The following is a 15192-nucleotide window of genomic DNA, read 5'->3' as shown; positions in this document are numbered from 1 at the left end:
AACATCATAACTGCTAACAAATATCTCTGAAAGAACAGCCACACATATCTGGACTGCTGTGGTAGTGGTAGGCTGGCCATGGTGTCCACTTGACTGCCACTCCTCTGTGTCCCTCCAGCGCAATGGGTTGTTTGCACTTAGTTGGTATGCACTCAGAGGTGTAGTCTTAAGGGATTCTTTTGCTGTTTATTATTTATTTGGTGCTTGCTATGGTCCACTAGATCATCGACGGCTCTGGTCCATCAGTCAAGTATGAACCCAGGACCAAGTGTAACTGCCTGTCTAGTTCACATTACAATGTAGCCTAGCTAGGAAGATCCTTCTAAACCCCCTTCTTATCTTAAAGGACCCCGGTTGTTGGCAAAGTGGTTCTCTGTGAACCAAAACACAAATTTTATGCTCAAAATGAAATTATTTACATTAAATCTCTATGCAGGCCCAAGAGCCAATCATGCCATCTAAGAGCATTCGGTGTTACTGTAGATGACAGTTGTTAGCTCTTGGGTCTGTGGAAAGCTTCGGGTTTCGACTGAAATGGACAAAGAAATTAAGAAGATCGTGGAGGAGGTAATTTTCTTGCAAGACAGTTTAACATTATTTTATTTAAATTTTTGAGCTATTGTATCTCGTCTCTCATGTAAATTCTCATGGTGTGCATTGGCAGAAACTTTTTGCAAGTATTTGTCTTAATACAAATGGTCATGTTGGAATTTCTGAGGTATCCTTTTTTGCTCATAGTGCATGTTGTATTTAGGGTTTTGTATAATTTCACTACTAGTAGTGTCATGTGCTGATTGTCCCAACATAGTTTGATACAAATGCTACCCAGGCTCTACCTGAATCTTATCAAAGGTGGAGCTCTTGGCCTACAAAGGATATAGTGGGATTGATCAAACTTTAGTTTGTACATATGTGTGCTGGAATGGTGTTTATGCCTGAAGAGGAGCTATGTTCCTAGATGATAAAACAGTCGTGAACATAAGCGATAAACTTAAGTGATAATTAAGGCACTGATAACTATGCAGACTTGGGTCCTTAATTTTTTTGTGGTTCTATTTTTGAACGTTAAAACTTGTTCTTGGATTCATGCTCAAATACTTGGAGATTTCATATCATGTTTTGATGATTTTGCTAGGAAGGCATGCTAGAAGTTTCAGGCAGCCCGACTGAAGTTGCCTGTTTGAATTGGGCTACGAAGGTGAGCTCTAAACTGTTCATATTTTTAACTTAATATCTAATTTTTTTCCTTAGACTAATATCAAGGAACATCAATATCAAGTGTTCTTTATGCAATCCACACTGCTCCTGAATAAAGTATGTCACTTCTTCCTACTCTAACAAACAAACACCTCTCAGCATGTGTCTCATCCAATAAAGTACAATTGCCTATCTAAATTATGATATCACACTAATGTGGCTGGCCAGCATATGTTCTCCCCTATGACAAAAGAGTGCTGTCCTCCAAGATAAGCCTGTAGAAGGTCTAATCAGGGAGTTCTTATTGGAGAGATGTTCATTAGTCTTTTCCAGCAGAGGATGTCTCTTTTGACTCAAATAGTTATGGATATAATTCACACGATTAAACAACTCAAGAACCATGTGATAGCTGATTGTTTGGCGGTTGTGATGACTTATTAGAGGGACACTACTTATCCTCATTATGTGAGATTGCGTGCGTAGCTGACCGATAATGCACTAGAGGCCTTGTGTTAGGTGTTTAAACAGCTTTTACTGATGACATGAAGCCATCCTCATTGATATATTAAAACGTTGAGATTGTATCACTCATTGTATCAGCTATTACTCATACCCTACAAAGTTCTAGCTAGCTGCTTAGCTCACTTCCAACAATTTTGGATGTCATAGTATCATTTTCAGTACCCTTCCCTTTAGTACCATTTAGTCTTTTCTTTACGGTACCAGACACTATGAGATTCACCACTTTGTAACTTTTTGGTCTCATAGGTCAATTTGGCCTTTTGAAGACGTTGATATATCATTCCATTTCTCTCTCTCTCTCTCTCTCTCTCTCTCTCTCTCTCTCTCTCTCTCTCCCCCGCCCTTCGCGCCACCTGCCAGCCCCTCGAGCTGCTAACAGCCTTCCTCTTCCACGCCATGGTCTCGCTCCATTGGCCTACCCATTGACACCTTCCACATGGCCTCCCCAGTGGCTAAAGCCCGCCTCTCAACATGAAGTTCTCAATCACCAACAAGCGGATATCAACACTTGAGGCTGAAGTGAAGGAGCGGAAGAAAGAGATGGATGCAACCTTTTTTTGAAAGATGGAGGAATAGAAAGAGGAGAAGAGGAACCTGTGCGAAAGGATTTCTTGCGTCGAACAGCAAGCGGCTTCACAAGAAGCCACAATCCGAACTCTCCAAGGTGAACTTCTTGCAGCAAAAAGTGGGCGGCTCGAAGAAGGCGAAATTCAGCCATCCATGATGGAAGAATTGAATACCATGAGAGAAGAAATACGTGTTATCAAGGAAGATGAGGAGAAGAAGTCATGTGTCGCGGTCATCTCCGCAACACAAAAGAAAGTAGAGGAGGCCGAAAAATGGATTGAGGTCGCCAAGAAAGGGAAAGGTAAGGAAGCTCCTTGTACATCCACTCTTATTAACATGACCCTCGAAGAGGAACAACGGAGGAGGATGCGGGCTCTACATGTGAGGTAACCGGCCTCAAGGACATAAACAATGTGGAAAAAGAGGTCACAAGCCTCACATCCATGATGGGGGTGGACAAGCCTTCACACACAAAGGCATGGAGAGTGGGCAAGAAGAGTGATGGCCCGGGAGAATCTTCAAAAGGGAGAGCTCTCATACTACAATTCCCCTCCTTGGAAGAGAAGAAGGAATTCTTGAAAAAGAGGCCTACTCTCAAGAAGATAGGTATTTTCCTCCGTGATGATCTCACTCTCTTACAGCTTGCGCATATGAGAGAGGTAATGCCAGAGATTACGGCGGCAAGGGAGAAGGGAAAGACGGCCTTTTATAGAGATGGTCGGGTGGTGATTGTAGAGCGGCGCTCTACATGACGGTGTGAGACCTATGGGACCACACTCAATCAAGATGGCTACTTGGAATTGTAATGGATCGATGAGGTTAGATGTTGGTGCCTTTGAGGACAGTTTTAGAGACAGGGACATTGTTTTCTTCTCAGAGACTCATGAGGCCCTTCGACAACTTATGCCACATGTGGTGGGATACAGATGGGAGACAGCCCATAGGACGATCGCGAGATCTGAGCATGGGAGTAGAGGTTCGGGAGGAGTAACAGTGCTATTAAGGGAGAAGTTACAATCACTACTACATATTGTACGGAGAGATGATCATGCTAGATACATGTGGGTGAGGTTGAGAGCTCACACAGGCCAATTTTTGTACATTGCCATATGTTTCTTCCTCCCCAATACGTCAGTATATGTTGCATCCAGAGGACAATCGCCTTTCTCTATACTAAATGATGATATATGGGATTTTTCTAGGGATGGTGATATCATCCTCCTAGGGGACTTCAATGCTCGAATGGGCAATCTTCAGACACTCTTCTACGACTCTTCAAATGAGATGCTTAGAGAGCTGGATGTGGGTGAGTTGGGGCTTGACAAATGCTCACATGACAGAGAGCAGACGGAGATGACGACTACACATGGGTTAGCCATACATAATGGCTTACACTGATTTCCTGGAGCAACCGGTTTCACATGCTTTCCACACAGACACGGGGCGAGTACAATGGACTATGTTATGACACAATCGAGCTTTATTCCTTGTATTCAAGATTTCATAGTGGGAGCCACACCAGTGGGCGTATAAGTGGATCATGATCTTTTGACATTTCCCAGTTCATTTCACGATAGTACAGCCCAGACATCAGGAGGTAGGTCACATTCGCGTTATACATTTACACCAGAGACTGACTTGGTTTATACAGAGGAGATATATAGCCGTCTATGCACAGCTGATTGTGGCCTCTCAGTGGAGGAGTGCACCACTTTATTGACTGAGACACTACATGGTGCAGCATCAGAGGCATACCCACGCACTCAGCCAGGTTAGAGGCGACATTCTGGGAGCATGCCCCAGAATAGTTGGTATGATGAGCAGTGCAAAGAGATGAGAGCCCAGCTTCAGAGGGATCTTCTTTTAGGAGTCATCACTTACAGATAGTTTTGGATTGCTTCGCGGCGCCTTGTGCGACGGAGGAAACGAGCTTACCTGGTCCAGATGGAGCGAGACTTGTATCAGTTGTTCTTGAGTAGAGACTCAAGAGAGGCATGGCGATTCTTTCATGAGCACTCCCCTCCCCCAGTGATTACTTCTCCTGATATGTGGGGCCAGTATGCATCATCATTATATACGGTTCTTGGACAGGACCCCCTTCCAGATCCTACAGAGCCATGCCCACCTACCAGCACCTTCTTTACCACTGAGATGGAAAAGAGAGCCATTAACAAGATGAGGACCAGCAGGGCATATGATCATGATGGTCTAGTAGCAGAGCACTTTATACATGCTAGAGATATGCTAGAAGAGGTTCTTGCAGTGTTGTTCAATCGTTGTATGTGTGACGGGTTACCTTAGACTTGGAGGTTGTCTACTATTGTGCCTATCTTCAAGGCATGTGATCCTACAAAGCCTAGCAATTACCACTCTATTATGGTTGGGCACACATTTTCACGGTTGTATGCATCCATTCTTGAGGAGCAGTTGAGTAATTGGGCAGAGGGTGAGGGTGTACGAGCAAAGGGCCAGGCCGGTTTCAGGAGGGGTTTCTCCACTCTTGATCATATTCTAACACTCAGAGCCATCATTGAGGAGGGTAGGTCACATGGGAGACGGATTTATTGTAGCTTTGTGGATTTCCGCAAAGCATTTGACATGGTATCGAGAGCTCAATTGATGCGCAGATTGCAGGAGATGGGGGTGGCCATAGTGTTGATTTGGGGGATTATGGCTCTATACAGATCAGTGATGGGACATATACGCACCCCGGAGGGGATATTGATTTGGTTCATTCCACCATTGGGGTGAAATAGGGTGGCCCATTGTCTCCTACTCTATTTGGTATGTATGTTGATGAGGTGTATGATTACATTGACACAGAGGGTGATAGAGGTGCCCAACTGTCAGGGACGTGGATCCCATTGTTGTTATATGCTGATGATATTGTCTTGATCTTTGACTCACCAGAGGGTATGCAGTGACAGTTGGATGCATTACACAGTTTTGCAGAGGATAGTGGATTGTCTGTAAACCTTGGTAAAACCAACATTATGGTGTTTAACACCACACCACAGTGGATCAGGAGATCAACACTGACTCTCACATATGGTCAGGAGATTGTACAGTATACAGATGCATACACTTACCTTGGGGTTGTCTTCACTGGGTCGAGGTTTTCGTTGGGGAGAGCAGTAGAGACTAGACTGACTAGAGCTTTTGCGGCCTTGGGAGGCTTGGAGAGGATGTGCTCGCAAGTTCAGTTCGAGGAACCTCGAACAAAGTTATGGCTCTTTGATACTTTAGCCTCAGCTATGTTGTATATGGTGCAGATATGAGGACCTTCTGTAGGCCAGGATGGTTGGAGGTGTATGGAGAGGCCCTTCGTATCAATGATCTCTCAACTGATCAGAGCCAAGGCCTCCGGAGTCCGTAACCCACGCTATCATTCGAGCAGAGCTAGGTACCCCTCCTGTGGAGATTGAGGCTCTTACCAGATCAGTCTCCTTCGTGCACTGGTTGTGGGATTTTACTAGAGACAGATATGCTAGACTGGCCCTTCAGTCTTCGAGACAGTTAGCTCTTCAGGGGGACACTTCATGCTGGTATGCATAGATGACATCATGGTTCCACACGCATGGCTTTACCATGAACAGGCTGCCCCCTTTCCAGTATTCTCTTCAGGCACACTCGATGTCTCTTACACGAGTTGAGATTACTAGACTCATTTGTCAGGACTTGATCTAGCTCCTGGTATCAGGTGGATATCAGGAGGACATGGATAGAGCTGCCACAGAAGCTGGGCACGAAGATGGCTTTCTATAGACATCTTCTCCATCTCACAGGAGATGGGTTTGTGATTCGACCCAGCTACATGGACACACATACGTCTCATGGTTTGCGGTGTGCCATTGGTCAGATACACACATCCTCACATCAGCTGGAGATTGAGATTGGTAGATTCAGAGGGATACCAGCAGACAGCAGAATATGCGGCTTATACCAGCTAGAGCAAGAGACAAAGCTACATTACATATGTCATTGCACAGTGTACTATGAGATACTGGGCCGTTTCCATTGCTTATTCAGAGAGGATTTTGGTCCTTTCTCTAGGGTCATGAATTATGAGGATCAGAGATGTCTTCGGTTATATCTACTTGAGTTACACAAATATAGAATCACTTTACTTGGGAGAGCTAGAGAGAGAAAATGAAATAAAATGTTATATTAACGTCTTCAAAAGGCCAAAATGGCCAATGAGACCAATCTGATACAAAATAGTGAATCTGATACCATGTCAAAGAGTGAGTCCCAGAGACAAATTACAGATTTCTTTCACTAGATATGGGACAGCCAGAGGAGCAGACATCACTGCAGAGCTCGGCCCACACTCATTCGACCACTACCGGCACTCTCATCGACCGAGCACTAGAGCTACGGAGATCGAGAGGGCCACGATTGAGGAGAGGGGCTACACAGCAGAGGATTCAAGCCATACTCTTTCGACATCCAGAGTGCAGATGAGGATGGATTCTAGTAGTAGTATCTTTGTTCTAGTTCTTTCTTTTGTACCCAAACATGGTATTAGATTCACTATTTTGTAACAGATTGGTCTTATAGGTCATTTTGGCCTTTTGAAGACATTAATACAACATTTCATCTCTCTCTCTCTCTCTCTCTCTCTCTCTCTCTCTCTCTCTCTCTCTCTCTCTCTCTCTCTTCACACACGCTGCTGTGTTGCTCCACACGCTGCTGCTTTACTGTGCGCTGTTGTGCCTTTCTGCTACGCGCTGTTGTGTCACCCCAGCTGCTGAGCGCGCCCACCCCAGCTGCACAGCACCCCCAGTACCCGCCTGTTGCTGCTGCTGTTATACCAACCTGTTGCCGCTGCTGAATTGCCTCCTACATTGCCACTGCCTGCCACTGTTGCATTGCCATTGCCTTTTCCCCTTCGCCATTCCCCTTTTCCATCCCCACTCATGATCACCTCTTGAGCGAAAGGACTCAACCTAGGGGTGGACACACCAAGAAGACGCAACATGGCCAAGAAGGAAGATTTGACCAAAGTGGAAGATAAGCTCAACATCGCCATCAAAGACAACAAGAAGATGATGGACTCCACCATCAACGGTATCATCACCCGACTATCCAAACTTGAGAAGGAGACTGAAGCACTCAACAAAGAACGGGAGACATGGATGAAGGAGAAAGAAGAATGGGAGATGAAGCACGAGAAGGAGAAAGGAGAGTGGAAAGAAGCACAAGAGGAGTGGAAGAAAGAAAGAGAAGACATGAAGGAACAAATTGCCATTCTCAAAGCATCGGTGGCATCACTTTCACCCGAAGAAGGCGAGATTAACAACACCACCAAAGAAGCTCTCAAAGAAGATCTCACCAAGGCCTTGACCGCAAGCATGGAAGACAAACTTGAGGCCACGAAGGAGGGATGGGTGGAAGTTGTCAAGAAGAACATCAAGAAGGAAGCACGGGAGGACGCACAAAAGGAGGAGGTCCTCATCGTACACACCACCCTTGAGGAAGAGAAGATGAGGCAAGCTTGACGCCTCAATGTACGAGTAACCGGCATAGCTGAGAAGGAGGGATCTACCCCCGTGAGGGACGCGAGGGGGCTATGTAACAAGCTTGGGTACAAGGAAGAAGAATCACCTCCCTTCACCAAAGCATGGAGAGCCGGCAAGGACCCCAACAAAGAGAGAGCTCTCATCCTCCAATTCCCCAATGATGAGTTATGCTCCACCTTCCTTCGCAAGAGGGTGATCTTGAGAGGTCTTGAAGGTCCACACATCTACCTTGATGACGACCTCACAAAGATGCAAGTAGCACACCGGCGAGCATGCATGCCTCGGGTGCATCAAGCCCGAAAAGAGGGAAAACTGGCCTCCTACCGAGATGGTCGGGTCATCATTGATGGCAAGACCATCGCATAGGGATTCACGGCCTATTGGACCCGGGAAGAGATCCACCTTGCGGTTTGGAACTGCAATGGAGATCTATGGACACACCGAGAGAGACTTGAGGAGGTGATGAGAGGCCGGGATATCATTCTATTTACAAAGACACACGAGAGCCTAGAGAGAGGATTACCACGAATACATGGTTTTCAGTGGGAGTCTTTACATCGAGGATGTTCCCGCCAGCACACATCCCGTGGCTCAAGAGGAGTGGCCATACTCTTTAGACAGGCTCTTCACAGCAGATTACAGATTGTTGCCTAGGACCCACAGGCCCGCTACATGTGGATTCGCTTTGAGCTCTCACGAGACAGGACCGTCTACATTGCCCTTTGCTACTTTGCTCCCACAGGTTCCAGATTCGCCTCTACAGAGCAGGAGTCATCACTGACAGAGGCCTCACCTTATGCATGCCTTTTGGAGGAGATTATGGAGTACTCCACACTTGGTGAATTTCTCCTTATGGGGGACTTCAATGCTCGTACCCACAGTGAGCAGTGTAAGGCATATGACCACGAGGACCCAGAGATACTACACACTCTACATGAGGAGGCTTCGGTGAGAGATTCAGCAGACACGGCTCCAGTCACGGCCTACGGGCAACATCTACTTCGACTTGGCTCCCAGCACCTTCTTGTTATTTATAACGGGATGGCCCAATGGCTCACTTTAGGGAGCTTGACTTGTATGCCGCATGGAGTTGCACAGGGAGGGGGGAGTGCAGTCGACTACATTCTGGGACCCAGGGAGGCCACCCACCTCATTACATCCTTCACCATCCCACCCATACCCATTGGAGCCGACAACACATACCTTTCTCTTTCCATCACGGAGACACCATTCCACATAGGTCTACAACACGCACTCCACATACCACCATCCACTTCACACATGAGCTAGCCCCTCTTTACTCAACCGAGGTTGAGCACGGCCCATGCCTCTTACACCCATCCACACCACTCTCAGTTCTCACATCACATATCTCCTCCGTCCTCCACACTTCAGCCATTAGCTCTTTTCCACACACCACCCACACAAGACGCACCCCCCCTCCTGGGACTATGCCTGAGAACCGCTGGTATGATGATGAGTGCAGAGAGCTATATCGACGCCTCCACGCACGACGGGCCCTGGGAGAGATGAGAGAGAGAGAGGCCAAGCAGCAAATGAGACACTGACACGCCAAAAGCGGCGAGCATTTGAGGAGGCACAGGAGCTTGAGCTATATCGCCTATTCATGAGCATGGATAGTGCGACGGCATGGCGCACCCTCCGCGAGCCACGTCCAACTACACCTATTGAGGATCCACAGATATGGCATGATTATGCAGAGAGACTATATTAGGTGCCTAGACAGCCTCCCATCCCACAGCCACTCGAGCCACGACCCACACGCTCCTCCTTCACAGCAGTCATGGTAGAGACATTCACCGCATGCAGCACAGACGATCAGCTGGCTATACTGGATTACAGAGTGAGCACATCATATACGCGGCATCCACTATCGCCCCATTGATTGCACATGTCTTCAACCAGGCTATAGGGGAGGGCTTCCCAAAGGAGTGGACACAGCACACCATAGTGCCTATCCACAAATCTGGCAACACCCTGGACCCAGCGAACTATAGGACCATCATGATTGGCCACATGATGGCCAAGTTGTATGGCACAGTACTTGAGGCAGAGCTGAGCTCATATGCAGAGACCGAGGGTCTACGAGCCCCAAGCCAGGCAGGTTTCAGACGAGCTTTCTCCACCATCGATCACATCTTCGTCCTGCGTTGCCTCATTGATGGGGCAAAGGCGCGGAAGAAGAGACTTCACTGTTGCTTTGTGGATTTCTGCAAGGCCTTTGATACAGTTCCACGTGAGAGGCTCTTCCAACGCCTCCAGAGTCTCAGGATACCAGCAGAGATGATTTGGGCCATATACGCTCTCTACGAGCAGGTGACTGGTCGCGTTCGATGCCCAGGAGGTCTATCAGAGACCATTGCTAGCACCATTGGTGTTAAGCAAGGATGACCACTCTCCCCGACACTATTTGGGCTCTACATCGACGAGATCTCTGACTACATACTGCGAGCAAGAGGGGAGGGGAGCGACTTGGCAAGTACTCCAGTCCACATCATGTTATATGTTGATGATATTGTGTTGATTTCAGAGTGACCCGAGGGCTTGCAGCGCCATCTTGGGGCCTTGGATGATTTTTGCATACACATGGGGTTGAGTGAGAACCTTGGCAAAACCAAGGTTATGATCTTTCACACATCCAGTGCAGTGAGGAGCGCTGCCACCTTCACTGCAGGAGGAGGACTGGTTGATGTGGTCACCTCATATGTCTACCTGGGAGTTACATTCACCAGCCTACCAAGACCATTCACTATGAGGCAGGCAGCTACTGACAGGCTCACTCGAGGGTATGCAGCCCTGGCCATGCTAGAGCGGAGATGCCACCAGGCACACTTTCAGGAGCCCCGCACGAAGGGGTGGCTTTTCGACACCTTAGTCACCGCGGCCTTGATGTACTCAGCAGCAGTATGGGCACCAAGATTGAGAGATGACCAGTGGGCACAGATTGAGAGGTCACAGATATATATGATTTTACGCTTGCTCCGTAGCAAGCACACAGTGCCACATGACATTATCAGAGCAGAGCTCGCCACACCACCTATAGTAGTAGAAGCACTATTCCAGACAGTCTGTTTCATCCAGAGGATGAGAGAGATACCTCCCGACAGACTTACTCGCAGGGCTTTTGAGACAGCTATACAGCTATCAGAGAGTGGGCATGAGAGAGCATGGTACTCGCAGGTCAGAGCATGGTTTGAGGCACACGGTCTTAATATGGAGAGTCTACCACCCTTCTAGTACGACCTTGACTCACCCTATGTTCACCTCTCTCGCAGCGAGAGGAACCTGGCGTTGAGACAGGACCTTTGGCAACTATACATCAGGAGAGTTTGGGAGTCACCGGGCTTGGGGACGAAGATGTCCAACTACAGAGACCAGTTCCTTACTATACTACCTGATGGGTTCATACAGAGACCACGCTACATGGACACATACATGCCACATAGCTCACGGGTGGCGATTGATCAGTTGAGAGTGGCATCACACAGGTTAGAGATTGAGATCGGGAGACATACTGGTGTCCCCAGAGAGGAGCGAGTCTGCAGAGCATGCACAGAGGAGGTGGAGAGCGAGGAGCATTTTGTGTGTCGATGCAGCGCATATACTGAGATCAGAGGCAGGTATGAGGCCTTATTCAGAGGGCAGTCCACTCTCCGGGAGATCATGGATTCCCGAGATCAGAGACAGCTAGGGAGTTTCTTACTAGATATATAGCCACCGGGACATACTACTACAGACACACACAGCTACACAGACAGAGGGGAGACAATTGTAGCTCACAGACTTCTTCCAGAGGGTTACAGTCCACCCCTCATCTGACACTCAGAGGGGAGAGACACTCCCACAGGCCGAGGCGAGCCGAGTTAGAAAGCGACCACCAGTCAGTGGCTACAGGCGTGCGAGCCTCCACCATTGACAGATTGAGGAGATCCGGGCCCGAGAGTGACGTGCCACTGAGGAGCGAGTGGCTCAGATGAGGGCCGACCCTGCAGCTTTCATCCGGGCAGCCCTGGCACCATACCCGCCCATGTACCACATATTACATCCCCCCCCCATTAGTACAGGATGGAGCTAGATAGCTTGATACACTCTCATGATTGTACTACCTGAGCACATAGACATGCATATACCCTTAGAGATAGAGCTCCATCCCTCCTCAGATATCCCCTGGATGTATCACCATCACCATCTTCAGCACATCACTACTTATTTTCAGTTCAGTTCAGTTTTGTATCAGTTTTATTTCATTTGTCTTTCTGATAGACGGATGACATACACACCATGTATATTTGATTTGTCTCATAGGCCGATTTCCGCCTGACATAGACGTAAAATCTCTCTCTCTCTCTCTCTCTCTCTCTCTCTCTCTCTCTCTCTGGAGATTGATGCGCTTACCAGATCAGTCTCCTTTGTACACAGCGTATGGGATACTACCAGAGAAAGATATGCCAGGCTGGCTCTAGAGTCCTCCAGACAGCTAGCTCTACAGGGGGATACATCATGCTGGTATGCACAAATGACATCATGGTTTCAGACACATGGCTTCACCATGGACAGGCTGCCTCCTTTTCAGTACTCTACAGGCACCCTTGATGTCTCTAAAACGGGTGGAGATTACTAGTGTCATTTGTCAGGATCTGATCCAGTTGGACACGAGGAGGACATGGATAGAGCCGGTACAGGAGTTGGGCATGAAGATGGCTTTTTATAGAGAGCATCTTCTCCACCTCACAGGGGATGGGTTTGTGATTCGACCTAGCTATATGGACACACATCTTTCTCATGGCTTGCGTTGTGCCATTGGCCAGATACGCACATCCTCACATCAGCTCGAGACTGAGACTGGCAGATTCAGAGGGATACCAGCAGATAGCAGGATCGCCGCTTATGTCATCTAGAGCTAGAGACAGAGCTACATTACATATGTCATTGCACAGTGTACTAGAGATACGAGGCCATTTTCATTGTCTATTAAGAGAGGGTTTTGGGCCTCTATCTAGGGTCATGAGCTATGAGGATTAGAGATGTCTTGGACTATATCTACTTGAGTTACACAGGCACAGAGACACTTTACTGAGGAGAGCTGGAGAGAGACGGTCCCAGAGACAGATTACAAATTTCCTTTACACTAGATATTGGACCCCTAGAGGAGCAGACACCATTGTAGAGCTCTGCCCGCACTTATACTACCGCTATTGGCATTCTCATAGACCGAGCATTGGAGCTAGGGAGATCTAGACGCCCGCGATTGAGGAGAGGAGCTACACAACATCGACGGAGACTACAGCAGGGGATTCGAGCCATACTCTCTCGACGTCCAGAGTGCAGATGAGGATGGATCTCCACCATATCTTCCCCCCTTCTTTCATTGTACTACACATTGTATTTTGCTTTAGTTCTTTTTGATTCCGGACATGGTATCAGATTCACTATATTGTAACGGCTTGGTCTCATAGGTCACTCTGGCCTTTTGAAGACGTTAATATAACATTTCATTTCATTTCATCTCTCTCTCTCTCTCTCTCTCTCCCACAATTGAGGAGAGGAGCTCCACAGCATCGATGGAGAGTACAACAGAGGATTTGAGCCATACTATCTCGACATCGCCAGTACAGATGAGGATGGATCCATCACCCATTGTATCTTTCTCTTGTATTGGGCACCGATTGTATCAGTGATCACACATACCCCACACAGTTTGAGCTAGTAGCACTTCTAATGGGGAGAGCTAGAGAGAGATAGTCCCAGAGACAGATTACAGATTCCTTTTCACTAGATATGGGATAGCCAGAGGAGTAGCCATCACTGCAGAGCTTGGCCCACACTCATTGGACCACTACTGGCACTCTCATCGACCGAGCATTGGAGCTACAGAGATCGAGACGGCCATGATTGAGGACAACGGCTACACAGCATCGACGGAGACTACAACAGAGGATTCAAGCCACACTCTCTCGACGTACAGAGTGCAGATGAGGATGGATTCTAGTAGTAGTAGTAGTATTTTTGTTCTAGTCTTTTTGTAGCATCAGATTGACAATTTTATAACAGTTTGGTCTCATAGGTCATTTTGGCCTTTTGAAGACGTTAATATAACATTTCATTTCATTTCTCTCTCTCTCTCTCTCTCTCTCTCTCTCTCTCTCTCTCCCACAATTGAAGAGAGGAGCCATATCTTCCCCCCTTCTTTCATTGTACTACACATTGTATTTTGTTTTAGTTCTTTTTGATTCCGGACATGGTATCAGATTCACTATGTTGTAACGGCTTGGTCTCATAGGTCATTTTGGCCTTTTGAAGACGTTAATATATCATTTCTCTCTCTCTCTCTCTCTCTCTCTCTCTCTCTCTCTCTCTCTCTCTCTCTCTCTCAATTGAGGAAAGGAGCTCCACAGCATCGATGGAGAGTACAACAGAGGATTCGAGCCATACTATCTCGACATCGCGAGTACAGATGAGGATGGATCCATCACCCATTGTATCTTTCTCTTGTATTGGGCACCGATTGTATCAGTGATCACACATACCCCACACAGTTCGAGCTAGTAGCACTTCTAATGGGGAGAGCTAGAAAGAGACAGTCCCAGAGATAGATTACAGATTTCTTTTCACTAGATATGGGATAGCCAGAGGAGCAGCCATCACTGTAGAGCTCGGCCCACACTCATTGGACCACTACTGGCACTCTCATCGACCGAGCACTGGAGCTACAGAGATCGAGACGACCATGATTGAGGACAGCGGCTACACAGCATCGACGGAGACTACAACAGAGGATTCGAGCCATACTCTCTCGACGTCCAGAGTGCATATGAGGATGGATTCTAGTAGTAGTAGTATCTTTGTTCTAGTCTTTTTGTACCCAGATATGGCATCAGATTCACAATTTTATAACAGTTTGGTCTCATAGGTCATTTTGGTCTTTTGAAGACGTTAATATAACATTTCATTTCATTTCTCTCTCTCTCTCTCTCTCTCTCTCTCTCATGAAGAGAGGAGCCATATCTTCCCCCCTTCTTTCATTGTACTACACATTGTATTTTGTTTTAGTTCTTTTTGATTCCGGACATGGTATCAGATTCACTATGTTGTAACGGCTTGGTCTCATAGGTCACTCTGGCCTTTTGAAGACGTTAATATAACATTTCATTTCATTTCATTTCTCTCTCTCTCTCTCTCTCTCTCTCTCTCTCTCAATTGAGGAGAGGTGCTCCACAGCATCGATGGAGAGTACAACAGAGGATTCGAGCCATACTATCTCGACATCGCGAGTACAGATGAGGATGGATCCATCACCCATTGTATCTTTCTCTTGTATTGGGCACCGATTGTATCGGTGATCACACATACCCCACACAGTTCA

General features: G+C 47.2%; 1 protein-coding gene and 3 pseudogenes across 1 annotated transcript in view; all 4 read left to right on the top strand.

Annotated features, from left to right (window-relative positions):
- Nucleotides 1-483: 483 nt before the first annotated feature.
- LOC147452818 (calcium-transporting ATPase 10, plasma membrane-type-like) overlaps nucleotides 484-15192 on the top strand; it is a 60850-nt gene continuing 46141 nt past the window's right edge. Inside the window, exons 1-3 of the mRNA XM_086519027.1 lie at nucleotides 484-567; nucleotides 665-718; nucleotides 1136-1198. Coding sequence (XP_086375153.1) covers nucleotides 484-567; nucleotides 665-718; nucleotides 1136-1198 — 201 coding nt within the window. The remainder of the gene's footprint in view (nucleotides 568-664; nucleotides 719-1135; nucleotides 1199-15192) is intronic.
- On the top strand, nucleotides 3640-14560 carry LOC147452820 (uncharacterized; annotated as a pseudogene).
- On the top strand, nucleotides 7266-8174 carry LOC147452822 (uncharacterized; annotated as a pseudogene).
- On the top strand, nucleotides 10452-11543 carry LOC147452821 (uncharacterized; annotated as a pseudogene).

The sequence above is a fragment of the Adiantum capillus-veneris genome, chromosome 8 (genome assembly GCF_014529385.1).
Source record: "Adiantum capillus-veneris isolate H3 chromosome 8, ASM1452938v2, whole genome shotgun sequence".
Lineage (NCBI taxonomy): Eukaryota > Viridiplantae > Streptophyta > Polypodiopsida > Polypodiales > Pteridaceae > Adiantum > Adiantum capillus-veneris.
The sequence above is the reverse complement of the archived record's forward strand: the minus strand, read 5'-3'. Positions and strand labels throughout refer to the sequence as shown.